Source organism: Impatiens glandulifera, chromosome 1 (assembly GCF_907164915.1).
Source record: "Impatiens glandulifera chromosome 1, dImpGla2.1, whole genome shotgun sequence".
Lineage (NCBI taxonomy): Eukaryota > Viridiplantae > Streptophyta > Magnoliopsida > Ericales > Balsaminaceae > Impatiens > Impatiens glandulifera.
Window position 1 is genome coordinate 97,534,178 of NC_061862.1, and position 15,095 is coordinate 97,549,272.

Consider the following 15,095-nt stretch of genomic DNA (forward strand, 5'->3'; position numbering starts at 1 on the left):
TATCCATATAACCAATTGCGAGTACAAATAAGAGCTTGCACATTTTCAGGAAGAGTGGAACTTCTATACTTGGTAAGCACCCGAGCACCAATGGAAAAAGTTGATTTTGATGCCACAGTAATTATAGGAATAACCAAAACATCACATGCCATAAGTGAAAGGATTGAGTATTGATTGTTGCAGTCTGGAACCAAGTTTGAATTCACGAACCCTTGAAGGCGAGAACGAAGAGAAGAAAGGATGAACAAATAAGTAGTCGGCGGCCGGTGACGAAGTATTTCTAGGAGAGAAAAAAACTAGGGTTATGCGACATATGCCTAAAAGGCTATAAATCCGATTACATAATTTTTGACAACCCGTGGGCCAACCCAAGTTTGACCCGCCTAGGCCCGCGACCCGAACGGGTTGACCCATGTAGATCCACATACAAATGAGTTGCTAATATTTCAACCAAATCCGTCTAAATTATTTGACGGGACGGATCAACACAACGAGCGTAACTCAAATTAAGGACTCTTTTTACGTGATAGAAGTGGTTGTCTAGTTATATGATTTACTTGAGTTATATAGACCAACTATCAAATAAATAAATATAAATTATTAGAAAGAATTAAGTTGACAATTTTTCATACTTTTATGTGTACTAATAATCTTAGTTAATTTAATATCAAGATATTTATTACACCGAATTATCAAAATTAAATATTCTCATCATGAGTTCTTTGTATTAATATTATTTTAATTAATATAATTAAAATTGATCATATTTAAAAGAATAAAAGTATGAAAAATTGTGTAATAAAGATTTCTTTTTCATCCAATGAAAAGTTTTTTGTTTTAATTAAAAATATAATTGGGTGATTAGATTTTGGTGTAATTTATTAGTGTATAATTTTGCTTAAGGTTTTTATTTTTCATCACCATTTTTTTAAATGAAAGTATAAATTAGATAATAGTAACTAACTAAGTTAGTTTAAACTTATGAAACTAAAAGTCTCATATTCCACTGAGAATTTGAGAAATTGAGACGGTGTTACAAAGGTGAGATGTCCCTATATTTAAAATTTTGCTTAAAATTAGTTAATTATGTGTTAATAAAATCTAATTAATTTTAAATATAAAAACTAAATAAATAAGAAATAAAGTATGAAGTGAATATTAAAAAATTAGAAACAACTTAATATATGTGATTTTCTCTTATACAATTATTATAATCAAATTGCATTATTTCCCACTAACTATACCCCATGAAGCATGACAATAATTTAATGAAAACAATCTGGATTATATCTAATAAGATATTTTAAACTAGATTCTCAAATAATATTATTTTTAAATAAAAAAAATAAAAACAAAGCTCCAATTTTTTAGACTTGAGTTTTTTTAAATCAACTTCAATTGTAACATTAATATTCATTACAATAAAATAAAACTTAAAAACATAAAATAACTTATAAGCTAGGAGTGAAGTCAACATTATCGGGCTCAAATCTGCTTTTCAGATTTGGTGATCCACCCTACACCACTTTTACAAAAATTGGTTAGTTTATAGAATAAGTCAAAATGAATGAAAAGAGAGAATGAAAAGTTAAAGGTGGTATAGGGTGGAGCTGGAACAAGATCTAAGGTACTAAAAAAACCACCTATAATATAAAAATAAAAATAAAAATAAGAAGTAATTTATATTTTTTTTCCTTAAATTTTGCACGCATTTTTAAATTATTCTTTAAAGAATATATTGTTTTTATTTTGTTCATATACTATAAAATTATAAAATAAATATGAAACACATTTTAATTATCTTTAAAAATTAACACAATTAGTTATATATATATATATATATATATATATATATATATATATATAATTTATTATTGTTTTATTTTTATCAAATATTTTTCTTTCTTTTCTTTCAGATATTTATATAATATATATTTGAAATAATATAATTACTTAAAATAAATATTAATAAAATATATATATATATATATATTACACTATTTAAAATATATCAAAATATCATCTAGTATATTTTTAATTGATGTTTTAAAACTATTAATTATTTCTATAAATTTCTATAATATCATAAAATATAATAAATATTGGTAATATATATATATATATATATATATATATATATATTTAAACATCAAACAAAATAATCAATAATATTATATTTTATATATTTATTATTTTAATTATAATACTACATATAATTTATATATTATAAAAAAATGATAGGATTTAATTAAAATAAAAGTAAGTTTAAAAAAAATAATAATTAAAATTATTAATTATTATATTTTGTATTGATAAAAATATTAATTATTCTTATAAATATATATAATAAATTCATAAAATAATATATATATATATATATTTGAATTACGGAGAACTGACATAATACCCTAAGTTATGACCACGTTTCAACACAAAACACTTCCAGGTTGAATTGAATCTGTAATATTTTGGTCTTTTAAGCCGATTCCTACCACTGAGCTACCTTGGTGTGTTAAATATTAATAACATAAGAAAAATTTCAATTTTATTTAAAAAGTTTGAGCGAAGTGTCAAAATTATTTATCAAGTCGCAAAATTATATTTTTGTATATAAAGTTGTCAAAAAATGTCAAAAATAAATAAGATAATAGAAGTAATCTAACGGTGTTAAATTTGTATCCATGTGGCATCCATGTATTTATTTTATATTTTTTAAACTATTTTTCTTTATCATTTCAAACAAACCTAGACTCAATAAATAAATAAAACTACCTTATCTTTTTTTTACAGACCTAACTTTTCTCCATTCCTCACTTCACCAACAGTCGATGTCGCCGACCTCTTCACTAGCAACTATCGTCATCGCCCTCTTCACTGGAAGTCGTCATCGTCGCTCTCTTCGCCCTCTTCACCAACAGGTCATCATAACCATTCTCTTGACCGCGACAATAGTTGGTTCATCGCGACCTTCGCCGCAATCCTAATATTGATCGACGTGAAGAAATATTAGTTTTATCATACCTAGTTTCTCTTGATAAATGTATAAACTCTTTTTGAATTTAATATTTGTGTTTAAAGAGATTATTGTGGTCTGAAGTTTAATATGATAGATTGAAGTAGTTATAGAAATCTACTATGCTTGGAAACTAGTTACATAAACATGTTTGGAAAACTAGTTACAGAAACTTGTTTGGGCATTACATCAATCAAGAGTTTTCCATTGTTTTATTTTCTAATAGTTGCATTTGAGTTTTTTTCTTCTATTTTAGAATAAACTGTTTGGATATTACATCAATCAAGAAGCTTTTATCGTTCCATATGGATGCAAATAAAGATTGAAGTAGTTACAAAAACCTACCATACTTAAAAATTATTTATAAAAATCTGTTTGGACAATTAGTAACAGAAACCTATTCTAGCATTACATCAATCAAGAGTTTTCCATTGTTTTATTTTCCAGTAGTTGGATTTGTAGTTATTCAGCATGTTTATGTCTTTTGAAAATTGTTATTTGTAGTCAATTAAATTTGTTTGTCATTTTAATATGTATACTAACTTTTCTCTTGTTTTCCTTTTTCAGTTCGCGATAATATATATTGTCTATAAATCACGGAGGAACATTTTACATGTGTCCTGATGAAGCGACACAATATGTCAATGAATTAGAACACCCAATAATTATAGGTAATTTGGACATATTTTCATACTGGGATATTTTTGAGATGATTATAAATTTGGGGTATACAAATGTCGACAATAATAATAAATTATATTATTGTATACTTAGTCTTATCTCCATCAGTGGAGACAAAGAAATCTTGAAAGTATCTTCCTATTTAGTCAAGCATAAACATGTTTCTGTTTACCTGGTGAATGAACTCGAACAACCATTGTCTATTGAGAATGATACGATCTTATATTTAGAAGGAGAACAAGTTGAAGTTGAAGAAAGTGAATGAGTTGAAACTGAAACGGAAAAAAAAACGAGTTGAAGAAGAAGAACTGATTGAAGTTGAAACTGAAAAAGAAGAAGAATCGATTGAAGTTGAAGAAGAAGAAAGTGATAGTGAAGTAGATTCGACATATGTTCAATCTGTTAATGAAGAATAAAGTGTTGATTTTAGCAAAAAAACATATGATGATTCGGATGTGGGGAGCTTCACTGATGGGATGAGATAGATGTGAACCTCGATATTTTAATATCGAGAATTTAGAGAATGAACCAATGAAAAAACCAAGTAGAAGATATGCATTTAATCCAAATGATCATGGTACTACAAAGTTTGTAACATGTATGACATTCAATATAAGTGTTTTGGTAACCATGTAATTGGCATTGGAAATGGAATGGGGGGTCCATTTCCAATTCTTAAGTTTGGTAGACCCTTTAATATTAAGAATTGAAATTAGAATTCCAATGGAATTCAATTTAGTGTAATTTTACGGTTCTCAATTCCACTCTTTTTAGCTCGGAATTGTAATTCCAAAATTTATTGTTTATGTTTTTTCAAATAAAATAACTTATTATTTTATCATTTAAAACACAATTCCTAATAGTAACACAAGTTTCTTGTATAATGATCAGGGTTCGATAGATATCATAAAATTTTCAATTGATAATTTTTATTTTTAATTTAGGATGTTAAAATATCAAACCGATGACTACTTTCTTTTTTTAATTTAGTAAATTAATATTTTGAACTGATATATATTTTTTTAAGAGGAGTGATAGGGGGAGGGAATTTGAGGGAGAGAGAATGACTTGACATCACCTCATTAATTGAAAAAAATGATAAAGTAGGAAGAAAGAGAGAAGAGAGGGAAATTATTTAATTTTTTCAGTCAATCATATTGCCGCCACGTTATTCCCTCACCAAATTCTCTCCCTCAATCATTTCTCTTTTTTTAATTTAAGAAGTTAACATGTTAAACCGATATTTTGTTTTTAAATTTAGAAAGTTAAAATGTCGAACTGATATATTTTTTTATAAATCAAGTTAATATATTGAACTGATATGTTTGTAATAAAAATTGAAACTTAAAAAATTCTCTTAACACTCGAACTATCATAATTAGTTAGGTCAAATTAATATTTTAATTAAATAGATAATATATATTAAAATTATTTCTATTAGATATTTTTTTTTCAAACATGAGAATTGAGATTGAATTACAATTTTATAGTTTTCTCAAACATGGAAATTGAATTATAATTCAATGTCAATTCTTATGAAATTGGAATTAGAATTCAAATATCAATTCCAATTCAAATTCTACCCATCCAAATATACCCTAAAAGAAGACGTTAAATTAGCTATAACTGAATATAGTTGTGCTAATAAATTTTCTTTGAGGTTAAGTGTTGTTAATAAAATGAACATCGAAACAATATGCAGTAAGGATAGTGTACTTGAACAATGTTCATTAGCAAAGATAACACAACAAATACTCAAATACTCTGATGATCAAGAAAATTCAATCTGAGCATACTTGTTATACGGTTAACAAGATTGGTTTAGTAACAACCAAATTCATTGCCTCCAAATTCGATAACAATATAAGGATAGATACTTGTGACTTTGAAGGCAAATCAGTATGTTCCAATTACAAATTTAGTTACGAATCTAGTTACAAAGATCAAAATAAAATTGAAAATAATGTTGAAAATTACAAAATAATATATCATTCAAAAAAACTCGTTAAAATTAACCTGAAAAAGGAGTTACCTCGTTCCTGCCAAATGTTTTTCATTTGTTTTGCTTGAAGATATCCCAAAAGGTAGACCCTTAAACTAAATAGTTGTAAATTCAAATATCATCTCTTTAACCTTTAAACTCAATATTATCTCATTACAATAATAACAATTAACTTATTAAGAAAAATGCAGCAATGGAGTATGGTAAAAAAGGAAACATGTATCAGTTAAAATTATTTATTACAGTAGCAAGAATGATTTCTAATGAATACAGGAGATAATGAATACCCGAGATGATGAATTGAAAAATCAAATTTTTGTAACTAGTTTTTTTCCTAAAGAGAATAGGTTTTTATAATTAGTTTTCTAAACAATAATCCCTCGACACTTCAATTTATCAAATTAAATTTCAGACTATAATAATTCATTTAAACACAAATATTGACATTAAAAAATTATTTATATATTCATATTATGATAAAACTAATTTTTGATAATAGACCAACTACTATCGCGGTTATCGCGGTAAAGAGAATGGTTACGACGGACGGCGGTTACTGGTGTGGTGAAGAAGGCGAAGAAGACGAAGACGGTTGTTGGTGAAGAGGTCGGCAACGGCGGACTGTTGGTGAAATGAGGTATGAGGTAAGTTAGGTTAGTAAAAAATAAGGAATTTTATTTATTTAATGAGTCTAGGTTTGTTTGAAATGAAAAAGAAAAATAACTTATAATAAATATAAAATAAATTTGTGGATGCTACATAGATACAAATCTAACCTCGTTAGATGATTTCTGTTATCTTATTTATTTTTGACAATTTTATATACAAAAATAGAATTTTACGACTTTATAAATAAATTTGACACATCCCTCCAACTTTGTAAATAAAATTGACATTTTATATATATATATATATATATATATATATATATATATATATATATATATATATATATGGATATATAAAATTAAAATAATTAATTCCATCAATTTTTAAATAATTAATAAATATTTATTATTTAAATTTATAATATTATTATAATTCTATATTTTGTATAGGTGGTAGATTAGGGTGGGTGGTAAGGCTCAGATTGCGGCCAATCTTCCTAACCGGGCCGAACTTAGAGCGCGTGAAATTCATCATTACTTCATAAGGGCGTTGAGACCATATCATGTTATCTTCCGTGTTGTCACACATAATACATAATGTTATTATGGTTAAAAATAATAATAATAAATATTATTCTTTAATAGAAAAAAGTAATTATATTATATAACAAAGTTATAATAATAAAAAATCATTAAAAGAAAATTCAATAAAAAATTAAAAATTGAGAATCAAAATAATAATAAAATATTTTTATTTAAAAAAATATATATCAAGCAAAATCATATACTATATATTAACAAAAAAAAAAAAAAAAAAAAAAAAAAAAAAAAAAAAAAAAAAAAAAAAAAAAAATCCAAACTTTTTTACAAAAACAAGAAAAAAAATCAATTACCACCACTAGGCCAACAACATCACATACAACAATATAAAATAATACATAAAAGATAAAACAATTTAATATATAATTCTAATATATATATATAATATATATATATATATATTTGTTAAAATTAATAATAATTTAGAATAAATATTAAAATATAAGCTAAATAAATATCAATATAATAATAATTTATAATAAAATATTTTAAATTGATATATATAAATTTATTAATAATTTTGAAAATAAATATTAAAATTATTAAAAATTTAGTAGTTATAAATGAAGAGATATATATAAAAGTTTATTAGATAAGATATAGTAATCAATAACAAGGAGTTAACATCTGGTATAGCACTTTCCATGATCATGACATCTCCAATCATGGACGATCTTATCGCCGTAGAGGATTACGTTGCCACGGCGATAATCGGAAGAGGGTCCAATTCCACCGTCTGGAAGGCGAAGCATCGGACGTCCGGACAGGTTGTGGCGCTCAAGCAGGTCCCTCTCTGCAAACTTACTAGAAACCTCCGTGATTCCTTAGACTGCGAGGTCACTTTCTTGTCCAGCGTTAACCATCCCAATATCATCCACCTTCTCGACGTCTTTAAGGTTTATCTATTGATTCTGATTACAAGTTACCAGTAAGAGTGATGATCTTCTTAAGTGAAATGATCTTGCTTAAATTAATTCTGCAATTGGAGACTATTTTAGGCTGATGGATGCGTATTCTTGGTTCTGGAATTCTGTGCTGGTGGAAACCTAGCTTCATACATTAAACTTCATGGGAGAGTTGATGAACAATTAGCTAGGAATTTCATGAGACAGCTTGGTAATTATGATTGGATTTCTTTTGATATGTCTTATTAAATTAATGAACTTTTTAGTGATTTCTTCTTCAGAATCCTTTTGTTGCAGGAGCTGGTTTAAAAGTATTGAATACCCATCACATTATTCATAGAGATTTGAAACCTGAGGTATTATTTGTATATACTACAGTATGGATTGGATTATTCATGGATTACTGCAGACCATCAAATTCTCTTTTAAAAGCTGGAAAATGTTTAGTTATAAGTTTATTCCTTTGTCAATTTAGTGTAGTTTAGTGGTTAGAATGTTCTGCTTCTTAAACAGAAAGTCCCTGATTTGACCCCTACCTACTTGGTGCTCTTCAGAAAAGAAGTTTAATATATAACCCCTTTTGCAATCAGAATATTCTACTATTGGGTACTCAAAATGATCTGGTGCTAAAAATAGCTGATTTTGGTCTCTCGAGGTATACTTCAAAGTTACCATTAGTTCCAAATTTCCTGTTATTAATTGTATTGTATTTTTCGAAACCTTAAAACAGAATTCTGCATCCAAACAACAATGCTGACACAGTTTGTGGCTCCCCATTCTACATGGCTCCTGAAATCTTGGGATTTCAACCATATGATGAGAAGGTATACAACCTTTTATTTTGTTTTAGTAAACATGTTTTCTGCAGTGAATTTAGTAATATAACAAGAGCTGTGATTTAAGACTGAGATTGGATACCCTTCGATCTGCTCAGTTCTATTAAGAATCATGACTTAGGGGGTGGCTTCCTTTGCAGGTTGATATGTGGAGTTTGGGCATTATTCTTTTTGAATTGCTTCATGGTTACCCACCATACCGTGGTAGGACAAATGTTCAGGTAGCATTTTAAGTACTTGGTATAGAAGTTGATTCAATAAAATGTGGAAGTAATGTAAGTTAATAAATATTTGGGGATTAAAATTGTATTTTAGACGCTTTTATAGATTACCAAGTTAAGTCTTTCATAGCTAGTATACTACTAAACTAAGTCTTCATTTGAGTTGAATCTAAAATTTTGGAATCAATAAATCTAAAATTCAAAAATAATGAAAAAAATAGTGCATTGAATGATTCTCATCTTTTCCATTACAGCTGCTGCAGAATATTAGGTCATCTACATGCTTGCCTTTTTCAGAGCTTGTTCTAACACATTTACAACCTCATTGTGTTGATATCTGTTCAAGGTTACTCTGTGTAAATCCAGGTCTTGTATCCTAACTTATTGTTCCCCAATATAATCAACCATATGTTATGCCCTGACTGTTATTTTATTCTTTGCAGGGAATCGTTTTTCATTTGATGAGTTCTATCATCACGAGTTCTTAAGAACGTAGCTTGAAACTGAAAGCTATTCATGAATTTCGTGCAGATTTTGCCAAAGGTGACAAACTTTTCTCATGTTTGAAGATTTTAATGGTTTAATCTTTCATTTTCCTAAAAGCATGAGTTTATTCTCTACTTCTTATCATTTGTTTACTTGACTTGAAATCCTTAAAGGCCTTTATAGCAATGTAACTATCTCTTGATTCCAAGTGTTAACTCACTCAAGCTTATCAATCACAGACTCTATATGGAAAAGACTGGATATGACTTATGAGATTCTTGACCATCAGACTACCTAAAGAAAGGACAAATTCATATGCGACAAAGAAGAGATGGAGTTGGAAAACCACAACATGAACCAGAATGTCTCACCTGAGGCTTGGACTAAGAAACTTATCATATTGAGGTATGAGATTTGATTCTCATTGAAATCAGGATTGAGGGGAGTAAGCTAACCCCAACATCCAAGTCTTAAGGGATAAACATCAATAAATTAAGGTTATTTGAGAACTAGTATTTTATCACAATCACTTTTGAAATTGACAGATTAAAAAGTGAGAGTGATTTTGTTTTCATTTGGTATGAAATATGTCATTGAAGTAGATACAACTTTTTTTAAGTGAAAGAGGAATGAAAAAAAGTGGTTTTTTGATAGATCTAAGCTTAAATAAAAATTGATCAATTTTTTCTAGCAAACAGGATTGATTTTGAAGAAAATGATTTTTTATTTTATTTTAACAAATAAGCTTAATTCAATGATCTGAAAGAGACATAAAATTGGTATCTCATTCCGATCAATGATCTGTGTAAGTCACCACCATTTTGTATGCTCGTCTCTCAACCGGATCAGCATCAAATCTATATTGAGGTTCGTTCAGATGACAACAAACATAGACTAAGGCACCATGAGATCTGATGTTCTCATTGAAGAAATCACATAGATTGAAGTTGGGGTCATGGCGGAGTTATGCTAGCCTCTTCGAGGATTAGTCTACATGAGATCAAGTTGAATAGGACACCCTGGTTTTTCTTTTTTAAAATGTAATTTTTATTTAAATAAGTGCAAAATGAGTTCAAACGTTACAAACAAAGCAAGAAATAAGAAAACAAGAATAGGAGACCTTGGTCTTAATGAAAAAAACATAAATTGGTATCTCATTAGGATCAATGATTTGGGTGTGAGACACTGTTTTGTATGCCCCATTTCTCAATCATCTCATGATCAAATCCATACTATGAAGTGAGATTTGCCTAAAGGTGTGGGAGGTAGGATTGCTCTTCATGCTCAGAGCTTGGGGCTCAAAAAATGGTATTGAAGAAGGATCTTTTATGTTTTTCATCCAGCCACAGATTTATGCCAAATGTATCTAGATTCGTATCCCAAAAGGCGCTGGTATTTCTATCCAGATCTAGATACATACTAACTCCATTACATTCAACTCCACTGGACTGTTGTTGGGCCTTTGGGTCCAGCCTAATTAGACATTTAATAAAACAAGCAAAACTTAAAATGTTGCTCAATCTATCACTTTTAGAGAGAGAAGCCATTCTGCAAAGAAGAGAAGAAATAGATGAGAATAAACAGAGGAAGAAGAAGAGAAGGAGGCAGTAGATCTCTTACATTTTCACCTTTAGGTTCCAATTTCTTGTTGTCTTATATCTAGACTAGCTTGAGTCTAAATAAAATTGGTTTTCTCTGTTTGTATGCCTCAACTTTGGGTTTAAAGTTGAGAAGAACATTTGTATCTGTTTCTTGCTTATAGTGAAATTTGTTGGTTGGTCCCGTGGTTTTTTACCCTCCAGGTTGAGAGGGTTTTCCACGTAAATTTGGTGTTGTTTTATTCTGTGTTTGATCTTCTGTTTTAGACTTGGATAACCTGTGAATTTACCATCTCACATTGCTAGATTACAGTATAAAAGTATTCTTCGTATCAAAATTCCCAACAAGTGGTATCAGAGCTGTTAGGTTTATTTTGAAGAGTGCTTTTGTAGGTTGAGATGGAAGGCAATAGCACAATGATCCGGTTGACAAATAATAACTGACAGATTTGGAAATCCAAGATGGAGGATATCCTTTACTGTAAAGACTTGTATGAGCCGGTTGAAGGAGATAGTGCAAAGCCAAAAGATATGTCTAACAGTGATTGGACAAAATTGAACAGGAAAGCAGTCGGCACAATCAGACAGTGGCTTGATGATAGCGTGTACCACCATGTAGCAAGTGAGAAGAGTGCACATGAGTTGTGGAAGAAGCTGGAGTCATTGTATGAGCAGAAAACAACAGGTAACAAAGCGTTTCTGATTCGAAAGTTAGTAAATCTGAAATTCAGAGAAGGTGCAGGTGTTGCTGAGCATTTAAATGAGTTATAGAGCTTGATTAATCAATTGTCAGTGATGGAGATGACTTTAGAAGATGAGTTGCAAACTTTATTGCTCTTGGGATCATTGCCCGACAGTTGGGAGACATTGGTTGTGACAGTTAATAATGCAGCTCCGAATGGTGTTCTTACTATGAGTATAGTTACTAGCAGCTTGTTCAATGAGGAGACAAGAAGGAAGTCAACTAATACAAATAGTGCATAGGCTCTTGTCACAGAGAACAGGGGAAGAGCTGAATACCGACAACAATCAAGAGACCATGGCAAGTCCAGAGGCAGATCAAAATCTAAGGGAAGACAGTGTTATCATTGTGGTAAAGAAGGTCACATAAAGAAAAATTGTAGAGCCTGGAAAAGACTTCAGAATGAAGAAAAAAATCAGAAGAAAGATGATGAGATCAGAAATACCACAGCCACAGTAACTGCAGATGATGTAGTAATTCTTTCTTGTGAAAAAGAACAATATCTACATGTAGAAAGTCACAAAGGAGTTGAGTGGATAGTTGATACAGGTGCTTGCTATCATGCTACACCAAATAGAGAGTTCTTCATGACTTACAAGGCTGGAGATCTTGGTACAGTGAAGATGGGTAATACTAGTCACTCGAGCATTGTGGGTATTGGTGATATTTGTTTGCAGACAGAGCTGGGACATTAGTTAACACTGAAAAATGTGCGACATATTCCTGATTTGCGTCTAAACTTGATATCAGGTGATGCATTGGATAAAGATGGATTCAAGCATTATCTTGGTAGTGGGGAATGGAAGCTCAGTAAGGGATCAATGATTGTAGCAAAAGGGAAGTCATGGCACTCCTTATACCGAACCCATGTGAAGATACTCAAGAATGTGTTGAATGCAGTACAAGCTGAAAACTCTTTAAATCTGTGGCATCAACGTCTCGGCCACATGAGTGAGAAAGGGTTACGAATTCTGGTGAGATAGCTTCACATCCCCTCAACCAAAGATGAGGTTCTGGATTTATGCAACTATTGCCCATTTGGTAAGCAATACAGAGTCTCTTTTAGTCAAACATCAGAAAAGAAACAGAATGTGTTGGACTTGGTTTATTCTGATGTGTGTGGTCCTTTTGAGGAGGAGTCATTGGGTGGCAATCGATACTTTTTAACATTTATTGATGATGCATCTAGAAAGGTGTGGGTTTATTTCATGAGAACGAAAGACCAGGTATTTAATTACTTTCAAGAGTTTCATGTCATGGTAGAAAGAGAGACAGACAATAAGCTGAAATGTTTTCGCTCTGATAACGGGGAAGAGTATATTTTCAAGGAGTTTAAAGCATATTGTGTAAAATATGGAATTCGACATGAGAAAACAGTGCATGGAACTCCACAACACAATGGTGTGGCTGAGAGAATGAATCGCACAATTGTAGAAAAGGTGATATGCATGCTAAAGTTGACAAAGTTGCCAAAACAGTTTTGGGCAGAAGCAGTTCGCACAGTTTGTTATCTCATAGACATGTCACCCTCTGTTCCTTTAAAGTTTGAAATACCAGAAAGAGTATGGTCTAAGAAGAATATTTCATACTCGCATCTAAGGGTGTTTGGATTCAAAGCATATGTGTATATTTCAAAGGAGCAAAGATCCAAGTTGGATGATAAAGCAATTCCATGTATTTTCCTTGGGTATGGAAATGAGGAATTTGGGTAGATTATGGGACCCAGAAAAGAAGAGAATTGTTAGATGCAGAGATGTTGTGTTCTTCGAGGGTCAGAATGGGATAAATCCAGAAATCATTGAGAACTCAGAAAGAGTTGATGAGTCCATAGAACTCATACCAATTCCTTCACATGTACAATCAACAGTAACAGATGAAGATGAACATAATGAAGAAGCCACTGAGGAAACCTCTGACATGAATGGTAATAATGATGATGAGACTGTTTATGATGTTCATGGGCAGGGGGAGCAACATCATCATGAAGAGCCAGAAGAGACTCCATTAAGAAGGTCTGAAAGAGAGCACCAACCTTCTAAAAGGTACCTTTCTTCAGAGTATATACTATTGACAAAAGAAGGAGAGCCAAAAAGTTTTCAGGAGGCACAAGTTCATAAAGACAAAGTTAAGTGGCAGAATGCAATGAAAGATGAGATGAAGTCATTGCAAGAGATGGGCACATATGAGCTGGTGGAACTTCCTAAGGGCCGAAAGGCATTGAGAAACAAATGGGTGTTCAAGATAAAGAGAGATGAAAATGGAGAAATTATGAAGTACAAAGCTCGACTTGTTGTAAAGGGTTTTGGACAGAAACAGGGCATCGACTTTGAGGAGATTTTCTCACCAGTGATAAAGATGACTTCCATTCGTACAGTGTTAGTGTTAGGTCTAGTAGCTAACTTAGACATTGAGCTTGAGCAACTTGATGTAAAACTGCATTTCTTCATGGTAACTTGAAAGAGAGATCTACATGGTGCAACCAGAGGGTTTTGAAATGAAATGAAATGAGAACATGGTTTGAAAATTGAAGAAGAGTCTATACGGTTTGAAACAAGCTCCGAGACAGTGGTACAAGAAATTTGACTATTTTATGATGAGTCATGGGTACCAGAGAACCAAGGCAGATCCGTGTGTTACTTCAAAAGATTTTCTAATGAAAAGTTTCTAATCCTTTTACTTTATGTTGATGATATGTTGATTGTAGGACATGATGCTGAGAAAATAGCAATGTTGAAGAACGAGATGTCCAAGACATTTGATATGAAGGACATGGGCCAAGCACGTCAGATATTGGGAATGCAGATTACTCGTGACAGAAAGGCTAAGAGACTTTGGTTGTCACAAGAGAAGTACATTGAAAGGGTGTTTGAAAGATTCAACATGCAAGGAGAAAAGGAAGTAAGTTGTCCTAGCCATTTTAAATTGAGCAAGAAGATGTGTCCATCAACAGAGAAAGAAAATGATGAAATGTCAAGTGTTCCATACTCCTCAACTGTAGGGAGTTTGATGTATGCAATGGTTTGCACTAGGCCAGATATCGCGCATGCAGTCGGTGTGGTAAGTAGGTTCCTCTCTAATTCAGGAAAACAACATTGGGAAGCAGTGAAGTGGATTCTTAGATATCTAAGAGACACTTCCAATTTGTGTTTGAGTTTTAGAAATGGTAAAGCTGTGTTAGAAGGTTACACAGATGCTGATATGGCTGGAGATCTAGATCACAGAAAATCCACTTCGGGTTATGTGTTTACTTTTGCAGGGGGAGCCGTGTCATGGCAATCCAAGTTGCAGAAATGTGTGGCTTTATCAACAACAGAAGCAGAATACATTGCAGCAACTGAAGCTGGTAAGATTTCTCCTAGAGCTTGGTATGCAACAAGAAGATGCAATTGTTTTCTATGATAGC

The 15,095-nt window shown here is 30.9% G+C and overlaps 1 protein-coding gene across 2 annotated transcripts; it reads left to right on the forward strand.

The window, feature by feature from the left end:
- Positions 1 to 7,524: 7,524 nt before the first annotated feature.
- Positions 7,525 to 9,980, forward strand: LOC124922451 (serine/threonine-protein kinase ATG1t). Of its 2 annotated transcripts, XM_047463177.1 has the most exons (9): positions 7,525 to 7,800; positions 7,903 to 8,020; positions 8,107 to 8,165; positions 8,400 to 8,464; positions 8,540 to 8,633; positions 8,786 to 8,866; positions 9,121 to 9,232; positions 9,310 to 9,409; positions 9,592 to 9,980. In XM_047463177.1, exons 1-8 carry the CDS (start codon positions 7,549 to 7,551, stop codon positions 9,360 to 9,362), a joined length of 834 nt encoding a protein of 277 aa, XP_047319133.1. In that variant the 5' UTR covers positions 7,525 to 7,548; the 3' UTR covers positions 9,363 to 9,409; positions 9,592 to 9,980. The 2 variants fall into 2 exon arrangements, with proteins under 2 accessions (XP_047319133.1, XP_047319134.1); XM_047463178.1 differs by lacking the exon at positions 9,592 to 9,980 and having other exon boundaries at positions 9,310 to 9,463.
- The last annotated feature ends 5,115 nt before the right edge of the window (positions 9,981 to 15,095 follow it).